General features: G+C 38.8%; 1 protein-coding gene across 1 annotated transcript in view; it reads left to right on the forward strand.

Moving 5' to 3' along the window:
• LOC106149357 (translation initiation factor IF-2-like) overlaps positions 1-11,819 on the forward strand; it is a 53,042-nt gene that overhangs the window by 40,381 nt on the left and 842 nt on the right. Inside the window, exon 7 of the mRNA XM_013518137.1 lies at positions 11,487-11,742. Within this exon, the coding sequence (XP_013373591.1) occupies positions 11,487-11,742 (256 nt within the window). The remainder of the gene's footprint in view (positions 1-11,486; positions 11,743-11,819) is intronic.

The raw sequence follows: 11,819 nt of genomic DNA on the forward strand, positions 1-11,819 counted from the left end.
GGCCATTTCCTCCCTTGTGTGTGTCTTGTTGCTTTGCTGTGTTCTGTCGCCATGAGCTGTAGCCCTCTGCCGTGTGTCACTCTGCCTTGTAATCTGCCAAGTACGGACTGAAACCTCCACAAACTGTAAGTGAAATAAACTTTTCCTTCCTTAATTTTGGGCACCAGGTATCTTGTCCCAGCAACGAGAGAAAAGTAACCGAGACAGAATTTGGTACCAGAGGAGGGGGTCATTGCTGTGACTATATCTGACCATGTGGTTCAAAAGCCTTTGGAAATGGCTTGTGGGGAGTGTTTGGAAAGGTTTGGAGGTGTCGCCTGAAAGAGAAGTGCTAGAACACCTTCGGCTGTTCTATCTGGGAGATTCTAGTCAGAGCTCAGAAGCCCAGAAGGCTGATAAAAATCATGCCGGTAAAGACCAGGTTCAGGAGGTTTCTGCTGGGAAGAAGGACTGCATTAGTTGTTGGACTCCAGACAATGTGTGTTATGGCTTGGCAGAAAGTTTGTCTGCATTTTGCTCATGTCCAGAGACTTTGCCTAAGACTGAGATTAAGGGCGGCAGGGGACTGATTAATCTGGCAAAAGAAATTTCAAGGCAGTCAAACGTTGGAGCAGTGGCATGGCTATTGTTGGGGGCTTTTAGCTAGATTTATATTGAGAATCAAGAACAAACAGCCCAGCAGGATGATTTAAAATGTTGTGAGTTTGGCCAGAAAGGAAGCTCCAGTAATGCTGTGGACTGCAAAGATAAGGCTGAGGAGATTTCTATTGCTGAGAAGGAACAGGAGAATAGAAAAGATGGCCTGAGGGCATCACAAGAAGCAGCAAGTCTCCACCCTTTGCAGCCTCAAAACTGCAAAGGTGAAAGACCTTGCTTTGAGAAAAAAGCTGCTGAGAGCCATGTTCCAGAATGGCAGCAGCATAGAGGATCTGTTCCTCAGAATTGGATTCACAGTGCCCAGCTATCCAGGCACTCAACCCCTGTGGCCAAGAGAGAGGAAAACTTGGCTACTGCTCCAGGTGGCAGCAGATCTTAGCATCATCCACATGGCCCTGGCTTTAGGTGCATGGAGAATGCAGGAGTTCTGAGGTTTAAGAGGCTTCCACCCAGATTTCAGAAGGCCTGAGAGGCTAGGCAGTGCGCCTCTGAGAGGGCAGTGTGTGAAGCTATGAGCATGAAGCAAAAGGTGCCCTGGACACCTCAGAAGTTTAGAAAAGCCAGGACTGTGGATCATCTAAGGAAAGCTGCAAGGAGGGAGCAAAGCGGGCCTAAGAGAGAAGCCATGGAAGCTGTAACCACCAGAAATGCCACAGGGGTGGACTCATGCAAGCCCTTTGGAGCTCACAATGTGCCACAGATTGCTTCAGATGCTGGACATGGAACTACAGGACATAACGACATAACGTTAGCCCTGCTGGATTTTGGACTTGTTTTGGTCCCAATGCTCAGTGTCTCCCTGTTTGTACCTTTTGGAATGGTACTGTTTATTTTGTGCCACTGAATGTTGGAAGTGTTTAATTTTTCATTTGTACAGGGCTCACAGCTAAGAGTTTGCCTTACATCTCGGAGAAGACTTGGGACTTGCACTCGTCAGCAATGCTGAAACTGTTAGGACTTTGGCAACTCTTGCAGATGGACTAAATGCTGTTTGTATAAAGGGATGGGCATGAGTCTTTCGGGGGCCAGGGGTGGAATGTTATGGTTTGTGTTTGGGTGTCCCCCCAAAGCTTCATGCAGCCATGGGGCAGGCTTTTAGAGTTTGATTATGGGTGTGAGAGCTGCACCCGCCCTGGGGTGGATAGTTTGCATATGTAAGGGAGAGAAATAGGGTGCTTCTGGCCATTTCCTCCCTTGTGTGTGTCTTGTTGCTTTGCTATGTTCTGTCACCATGAGCTGTAGCCCTCTGCCATGGGCCACTCCGCCTTGTAATCTGCCAAGTATGGACTGAAACCTCCACGAACTGTAAGCAAAATAAACTTTTCCTTCCTTAATTTTGGGCACCAGGTATCTTGTCCCAGCAACGATTGAAAAGTAACTGAGACAGCATGTTAGCTAGTTCACACAGTATTCACGATGGCCATGAATGCAGGACGTGGAACCTTAGAGCCTCAAATCCAGTACAAAGGAAAAGTGTTACACCACACAGAGAGAGCGGGGGCACTAATAACCCCACGCAGACGTGCTGTCCATCTGAATCAGAACTTGTTCCCAGCACTCAGCGAAGATAATGGTGTTCTGAGAGACATGAACAACCAAAGGAACTCATCACATCCTGTCTTACTCATATGAATTCCCGGAATTAGTGAGCTACTTCCACTGAAGATAATGACATGGAAGGAAAGGATGAGACAAGACAACCAATGTGCTCTTTTCTTTCAGCTTTCTGCACTCAGCAGTAAGCCAAAAGGGGAGAATACTGGCAGAATGTCTGTCAAGAAGTACAATTTTAAAAGTTAAGATGGTTTTCAGCAGAGTTCCCACTATTATGATAAGGGAAAAAAAAAATACTCATCTGCAAGCTACAAAAAAAGGATTTAAAAAAAAAGTAATTTGGGTGATTCTGCATATAAATGTAACATTTTTATATTTCTACTTAAAATAGACACTGCACAATACAAAGATGAATGACAAATGTGCTAATAATTGAAAACATTTATTTTTCAGACAATGACAGTAATTGGCAATCAAAAACTATGACAAAAAAGGCTGAAAAAGCAAGGATAAGGCTTCATATTTTAGCAGGTTATACTTTTTTCCAGGCTTTTGAAAAAGTATTTGCATTTTGTATTGAGTCCTGAAATCGTGCAGCAAGCCCGGGTTACAAGTCAGTTATTTGAATCCTTCTCATCTTATTTATTATTGGCCGATTAAGTGACAAACAGACTTTGGCTGCAGGTGCTCAAGTGTAAAGTATACTCTTTTCCAAAACAGGGGAAACTGAGTGTAGACTGTTTTGCTGAAAGGAGGCGCAGCTTTATAATGAAGAGGGTTGATGCAGTATAAAGTGCCTCAAATGAATTCTGACCCTGTCAAATTTAATCTGGAGTAATCTACCTAAATCTCCTTGTGCCTCATTTTCCTCAGATGTAAAATGGAAATTTGATAATACTAATACTTTCCAAATAGATTTGACATCAATTTTGATTGTATTAATAATGGTAAAACACTTGTGACTGGTATATATTTTGTATTATAAAATTTTACCTATTTTATTTCACAAAATAGAGGGAGATAGCCTACCTTTAAGCAGAAAGCTTACTCAGTAGTATTATTATGAAGTATCATCACTTTAAAAGATTATGACAACACTTAGAAATATTTACTTTCACTAAACATTACTTAAGCATATATTGATATGGTTTAAAGTTTTGATAAATAAGCAGAATTTATACTGATTTCCCCAAAATGAGCATTTTTCTGGTTGTCTTAAGTTTATAAACATGTCTAGACACTGTTTCAGGCAGTCAGCCCATACATAGCGAGGCTTCATTACTGTGTTTTGTGTTTGAGCTACAAATACTTAAGAATCAGGAGAAATTTATAGAATTTTATTTTCTAAATCACATTTTTATTGGATAATCCACTAACCACAGGGAAAAGGAAAAGCAATGCATAACGAAGCTAGCTGAAACAAATTTGCTTCCATGTATCCTAGAGACTTACCAATGTTTGGATACTCAGGCACAAATCATACATTACGTTGCTGTAACACAACTTGAAAGGTTCAATACCACAGAGAATACAGCCTGAACTTAGATAGAAATGGGAAATAATGTTTGTAATTATGAAGTCCAAAGTGCTCATTTCTCTAAACAGCTATGAAACTCTTCCATGTTTCAAATCCCCTTGGAAATATGTGAATGTAAGAAGGAAATCAATGTTTTGCCCTAATAATTAAAAATAATACTGCAACATTTATTTTTGAAGAGAGCTTTGTAGTCTGGGAAAAGAAATATTTCAACTAACTTCACAAGAAGGTAATCTTTGAGAAAGATTATTTTATTAGAAAACTAAAGGATACATTCTCTTAGAATAATGCCACTAGCCTGCAAAACGTGCTGCATATTTTTTTCCATTTCTCTTAATATTATTTTAAAATTTTCCTTTTCTCTTAGTTATCTCAGGGTGAACACTTTTCTCACTCTTTATATACAGTCAGTGACTAATATCTAGTACGCTGCTAGGTGCAGTTAGAAAAAAAAAAGAACTCATTTCATTGGGTGTCATTGTATGAAGGAAATAGCAGGATTTTTAAACAAGGACAATTTTTAAATAATAAACTTTGAAATGAAAAAAATAATACATTTTATATTCTCTGTAATAATGGCTAAAAACAATACTTTGAATTTATTAAAATCTCTAAGAACTGAAAATTATAAAACAAAGCACTTAGAGACGGTAAATAATGGCAAGCTTAATCCTACCTATTAGGGCTCGTTTCTCCTTGGAAGTTTTGGGCAACTAAGTAGATTAAACCTGCCCAGTACTGTTCTTGAGATTGTCAAAGCCTAGCTAAGCGGCACTGATATTCACCTTGATGCCTGGGGTAAACCAAAATATCTATAGATGTTTGACAATTTATAATTTAGAGTCATATAAATCTAGAATTGATCATTTCATACCTTTCATATTTGTATGAGGTAGAAATATCCCCGGAAATGACATCATTTTCCAAGGGCACTCAATTGAATGTACAAGGTGTACACAGATGACCAGGCCTCCTTCACTCCAAACCTACTTCTTCTATAGCATTATCTTTACCCAAATTTCAAGGAATTGCTGTGATCCAGAGATACTCAGAAACAATGCTTAGCCCTTAGATTCTTACAAAATGAGGACTATGCATTAATTTGTATTCTCCAAAAGAATTTGGACTTCTAGATTCTTTCCAGGCTATAATCTCCTGAAATTCCACTCTACCTATATAATCCTTTTTCTTCTCCTCAATTCTGAGGAATGTAAGAACACTGACATCAAATCAGTCCTGAACTTTTGAAGTAATAAGTGAGGAGCCCTTGTTCTGAACACCTTATCCAGAGTTACTGTTTTCAAGAGTATATTTTGAAGACACTTCCTGTTTCTAAAAAGTCCCTGCAATTTTTCAGTATTAAAGGGTTTGAGGGGCTCAGGATGAAGCTAAGCATTGTAGGCTGGAGTTATTAAGGTCATGGTGTCACACTAAATTACTGCTACACTTTTCTTTACCTCACTGACTTCCTCTGCTATGGCGAAAAGATACACAGTACAAATTAGAGTATGCAGAAAAGGAAAATATTTCACACGGAATGACTTCAAGCATATTCCTGTAAGGCTAGAACAGAATCTGTCGGCTGAAGGGTAGAGGGAGTATCTTCCTCTCAATTAGAAGATCAAAACTAAGGACAGGAGGAGCCAAGTTCAGGTTAGGTTAAGAATTTAGGGCTTAGCCTCTCTAATGGATGTCATTATGTTACTATAGGAAAACTGCAGACATAGAAAAAATGACTTCAAATAATACATGCAGAGTGCAAAATTGGGTTGAAACTGCAACCCTAAAAAACTGGCCCTTAGAATCTTAATCCATTAAAACCAAGGAATCTTTGAGGATATGTCAAACAGATGAGAGATGAAGAAACTGAGGCCCACGACAGTAAAAAGACATCTCAAAGGTCAGGTAACTGTCAAAGACAAATCAAAATCAGGTCTCCTCATGTAGTTCCTATCTACAATTCTGCTTACATTGTTGTGAAGCGGAAGTCCACTTCCTAGACTTGAATGTTTACCTCTCTGAAGTGGAGGCTTTTGAGCTATGTCAAGGACACAGAGATTACAGAAAAGAAGGACTGCATATTTTCCTTTTGTCGTTACTGAGTGAGGGAGCTCTCTGTTCTTCCATGGCCACTGCTTTTGGCTATGTTTGAAGCTGTGGAAATATTTCTCCTGGATTCATCTACTCCCTGGAAAGGAAACTCAATCAGGCTAAAGAGAGAAAAGTCCTCTCCAAGTAATGATAAAGTGTCTAAACTGAAACCTCAAAGTATAAACAAATTTGAACGGTGCAGACATCTTATAAAATTAATTTTCCATTTAGTGAATCTGAACGATGTTTTGAGAAAAAGAGGACAGTATTTTAGGCCCGGCTTCATATAATTTCCTTCCACTGTTTTGTTTTTAAAACTCACTCCCAGGTAACTGAAAACACAATCTTATTTTTTTTTTTTTGTCAGTGAAATGTTTAATGTGCTTTGAATGTAATTACTAATATGGTTTTCACAAGAAAATAAAGGCCCACAAATTTTGATATACAGTAATACATGCTAGTTTACTGAAATTAAGTATAAACTGAACATACCTTTGAATGTGTTAAGGGGTTTAGCCACACAAAATGTTTGGTGTACATTCATATTTTTGTGTATCACTAGAATTAAATTGCATGTTTTCATAAATCTGATTCATGGGGTATTTCAAATTGACCAGATTATAATAATGCCATTCTGCAGTTTGAATTTAGATAGCGTTGATTTAAACTACTGATCAAAAATCCCAAGAATCTGAGTTTTCAATTTGTATCACTAATACCTTATATTTTTACCTAACTATAACTAGGCCTTAAAGTACCTTTTTGATTTATCTTCCACTTTTTCATTCTGTCTCTAAACTGCTTGTAGTGGTACTTTTCCCTCATGTGTTTCATTCGTTTCTCCCATTTTGCTCAGCTGCTTTGCTCTTTAATAGCTACAAATTTCTAATTCTACCCAGCCTTCCAGAGCCAGGTCTGGTTATTTTCCAGCGCCCAGTATTTATTAGCTTGGTTAGAAATAATCTTAAGCCCTTGCAGGCCTTCCTATTTTTCCTGCTGCACCACCTTGTCCCATACGGGACAATTAGGGAGCCATGTTTTATACTGCTTAACAATTCAAGAATCACACAACCTGGGTGCAAGTCCCACCAACCTTTTGACTAACTGTGGACTTCAGGCTTGTCTTTTAACCTTGCTTAGTTCCGAGTTCATCATTATAAAATGCAGATAATTAATAGTTTTGGTCTCCTAGAATTGTTGTAATAATCTAATCCATAGCAGAGAGTCAACAGGTCTGAGTTTCTTCTTCCTTCTTGACTAAAATAAAAATCCTTGTATATAAGAACATTTTGTCAGTGAGCCTAGCAGTACTTAGCACTCTGCTAAGTAGATGTGGCTTTCACCAACCACTAAGCAATAAATGATACTGACCCTGTTGTTTGCAGTTTGGCTAGTACTCTTTATTTTCAGAAGGTACAACTCATGTAATTTTCAGCAGTGATTGACAAAGTGTTAACAGTGCATTGGGCAGAATACTGGGTCCCCAAAAATTTCCATCCTCCAACCCTCAGAATAAATTACACAGCAAAGGAGACACTTAGGAATGAAGTAAGAATCCTGAAATGGGAAGACTGGCTTAGATGAAGTGGGCCCAATATTATCACAAGAAGTCTTAAAAGCAGAGAATCTTTCTTGGTTGTAGTCACGAAGAGACATAAAGATAGCAGAACGATTAGGGACATTTAACACTGCTGGCTTTAAAGATGGAGAGAGTTAAAATATGAGCCAATGATCACGGACAGCCTCGAGAAGTCAGAAAGAGAAGGAAACAGATTCTAGTTAAGTCTCCAGAAAGCAACACAGCCTGCTGATAACTTGATCTGTTGGACTTCTGAACTTGAGATGAATAAGCTAATAAATTTATGTTGATTTCCATCATTAAATGTGTAGTAATTTGTTAAAAGCAGAAAGGAAAAATAAAGAGTTTCATGAGCTGGATCATATACAAGTACTTCCTACATATTTAAGAAGTAAGGCAGGCTATTTTGTATGTAAGATATTAAAAATCACTCAGCGTAAAAAAAGTTCTAAAAACACAATGAAAAATTATCAGGCAATTTTTTAAAAAATCACTGTATTATACAGCCATTAAGCACTTATCAAAAGCAATGAAAATATGAACTATTGCGCTTTTCCATAACAAATACTTTTAGACTATTTAGTATGTGGGAGACAGTTATAAACATTTTATAAATTGTTATTTAGTTACCATGCTTGTTTCATGAGGAACAGATACAGGACTAGTAACCTTGCCCAACCAACAGTACACAGTTTGTAAGTGGCAGAGTCAGCATACACTTCAGGCATGCTGGCTCCAGACTTCACACTTCTTTTTTTCTTGGGGGAGTGGGGCCTTTGCACTGAGTTACATCCCCAGCCCTATTATTATGTTTTATTTTGAGCCATGGTCTCGTGGCTGCTTGAACTTGCAATCCGGCATCAGCCTCCCAGAGTGCTGTGATTATAGACACATGTGCCACCACATCTGGCTCTGTTTTCATTTTTAATTCTCAATTATATTTCTTTTAAAATCATAACCATGTTGTATATAATATGCATCACCAATAAATTGCTTTATACACTTTAGACTTAAGCAAACAAAATCTATGTATTCTGTATTATTTTTTCCCATTCAATCATTCAATAATCCTATCTACTGTGCCATTGGCACTGGGGCAAAGAAAAAGAATAAAATAATGAGCCTCCCTTTAAAGAGTTTATAGTGAGGACATATAGTGACAGAATGTAATAATTACACTATGACAAAATAATGAGTCCATTCCGGCAAAATCATCTCTATGACCCTATTCTCAATGAGCTTATGCTTTAGAAGTTATTAAAATTTTTAAAAAGTTATCAAAGAAGTACATGGCACCTCAGATGTTATGGGAACTGGTCCCAAAGGCATATGGAGAGGTACAATATTTGCAGGAACTGGCAGTGGGGGCACTAAATGGTCTGAAGAAGGTAGATGAAGTGGTTTTGTATTTTACAAAGATCATTCCAGAAAGCAGCCAAGGGAATGAATCTGTAGGGCAGTGAGGCAGGGGAACATCAACTTGCTAGTACAGGAATGAGTACAGTGGTAAGAAGGGTCTGAATTAAGGTAATGGTAGCAAAGATTAGAAGAGAGTTTAAGTGCTGGAACAGTATGAGAATTACAGCCAGGATATGCCATTGCCCACATGCTCATAAAGACTCAACATCAACAGAGGTGACAGCAAGGAATGATGATAATACAACAGTGAGGTGTATGCCTCACTGATGTCTCTGTAAACATCAGGCAGAGGAATCACAGGAGAGAGGATGTGGAATGCAGGAAAGGTTTTTTCTAAGGAGTCTGCACACTTTAGTGGTCTCGGGACCACCAAAATGTATCCCAATGCCTGTAACCTGTGAATGTTACCATACTTTTATAAGATAGTAGTCAAGTTGTAGACCTTCACATGGGGAGAAGCAACCTAATCATATGGATGTGTTTTAATTTTTATTAGTACATATTTGCAGCAAATAATGGCTATACTCCTCACGGAGAGTTGGTATATGTACAGGAAACATCTTCTATTTTTTCATACCCTTCCCCTCTCTCCATCTTACTTTTGCAAAATATGTATCTCCCTCCCTACTTGCTATTATCTTTTATTTTGCTCTTTAATTTATTTATAAGTTAGGTTTCTCATATAAATCAGGTTGGGAGGCTGAGGCAGGAGGATTACTGAGCTTGAGGCCTGCTGGGTTACATAATGAGTTCAAGGTCAGCATGAACTACACAGTGAGACCCTATCTCAAAACACAAAAACAAAGAAAGAAGAGAAATCATGTGGTATTTAAGCTTGTGTATTTAACTTACTTCACTATATTGTGGTCTCAAGGTGTATCAACTTTCCTACAAATGCCTCAAGTTTATCTTTCTTAACAGCAGGGTAGTCTCCATTACCTATGGGTACCGCATTTTCTTTATCCGTTCATCTATGGGTGGGCATATAGTTTGATTCCGTCTGTTAATAAATTTTCTTGGGGGGAATCAAACTTGGGACGTTACCCTTGCCAGGCAGGCGCTTGTGACACTGGGCTAGATCCCTGGCCCTGATAAATTTTCTTATAGGCTATAATTGGAAAAAATGACAATGAAGGAGGAAAGAGAGATAGAAGGATGAAAGGGTCTCAACAAATCATTACTAACGATAGAGGACATGGGCCCAAACTAAGGAATGGTGACCTCTGGAAGTTGGAAACAGCCATCAGCTGAGAGTGAGGAAAAAAATAGTTCAGTCCTACAACAGCAAGGGACTGAATTTAGCCAAAACCCTAAATGATCAAGAAACTAGATTCTTCCCTTGATCATCCAGAAGGCAAAGGTCTGTGGGCAAAATTTATTTTAGTTCACTTAGATTCATGTGAGATTTTCAAGCAATGGAGCTATAAGATGATGAACTGGCACTGTTCTGAGCTTCTTGAAAATTTGTTACAGCAGTAATAATAAAAGACTAATATATATTGATTGTTGATTTATGAACGATGTAATGTTAATATAAATTTACTTAAAAGTTATCAATTTTGAATTGTTAGACGCATAAATGTCTTTATATTTTTCATTATTATATTCCTCAAAATATATAACTCACTAAAAGGCTAAAAGAGGATATAAGATGCTATTGTAAATTTTTCTTTATAGTTAAATGAAAAATAATATTTTTTCTTCTTTCTCATAGTTAATAAAAGCCTATTGTGATTTTTGGTCGTATTTCTTAAGCCCTGAGTCAAGTGTTAATTACACTCCCTTAGTATGCCTGTAGGAATATATATATTCTAGGTTTAAAACAACTAATGTGTTTAAAACAACTAAATTTACAGAGGTGAACCATTTATAACAAAACAGTTTTTGTAATACGTATTTACTGTTTCTGAATCGACACTGATTAGATCCTAGAAAGCAAAGGCCATCTCTCCTTTCCTTGTGATTCGTATTTTTATCAACACAACCTAGTAATATTCCCGTCTCCAGAAGCTTTTTGTTAAATTAATGTAAATAAGTTACATTTATAAAACAAGTATAAAAATACTGGATGCAAAGCTTCCCTAGAACTTCAGTTTACTAGTTCATTACAAAATTAAAGTATATTATAGTATATTACATGTAAGTTAAACTCGAAACTTTAAAAATTTAATACCAACATGTTAAACGCTATACAAGTTTCACATTTAATTCAAATTTCTGGATAATTTGCTGTTTGTATTATTACCAGTATTGTGATGTTCATGTGACCCACACAAAGTTCCATGAACTAGAGCTGCTTTCTGAAAATATCCTGTTAGTCTTTATTTTTCAGGAGGGAAGGTCTTTTCTCACCTCATAAAAATGAAGTGAAGCACAGTGTATTTGTAGACTACAAGAACAGCAATATGGCTGCCTTCCTTGAGAACTTTTGATTGAAAGACCTGTTCCTCCTCAAAAGGAATTTCTTCGCTCTAGAACAGTACCCAATATGTGGATCACATACGTAATTTTAAACTTTTCAAAATATTTTCAATATATAATATAGAATTACTTAATTTTCCCCCTTCATAACGCATCCTGGAAACCCCGTGCCTGGTTGACACTACGAGCACGTCTCCACGCAGACTCAGCCAATGGCCGCATTCACAGCCGCAACCTGAGGAAACCTGCACTCCCGCCCTAAGTCACCCGCGGGCCCAGTCTCTCCGCAGCCGCTCCACCCCGGGCTCGCGCCCCGGGTTACTCGGTGGGAAGGACTTTCACCTTCGCCTTCCTCCTCGGGCCGCGTCCCCGGTGCGGAGCGCAGCGCCGCGTGCACGTGGGCGCGGTCCCCCCGGACCTCCCTCCCGTGAGCCGAGTCCGGGGGAGGCGGTGAGCGCAGCCCCCCGCCCGGACACTTCACCCGGTGAGTAACAGCTCCGCCCCGCGGGGCCGAAGGGGGCGACCCGCACGGCGGGACCCAGGGCTGGCCCCGCCCCTCCC

Source organism: Chinchilla lanigera, unplaced genomic scaffold (genome assembly GCF_000276665.1).
Source record: "Chinchilla lanigera isolate Chin_1 unplaced genomic scaffold, ChiLan1.0 scaffold00043, whole genome shotgun sequence".
In the NCBI taxonomy this organism is placed as follows: Eukaryota; Metazoa; Chordata; class Mammalia; order Rodentia; family Chinchillidae; genus Chinchilla; species Chinchilla lanigera.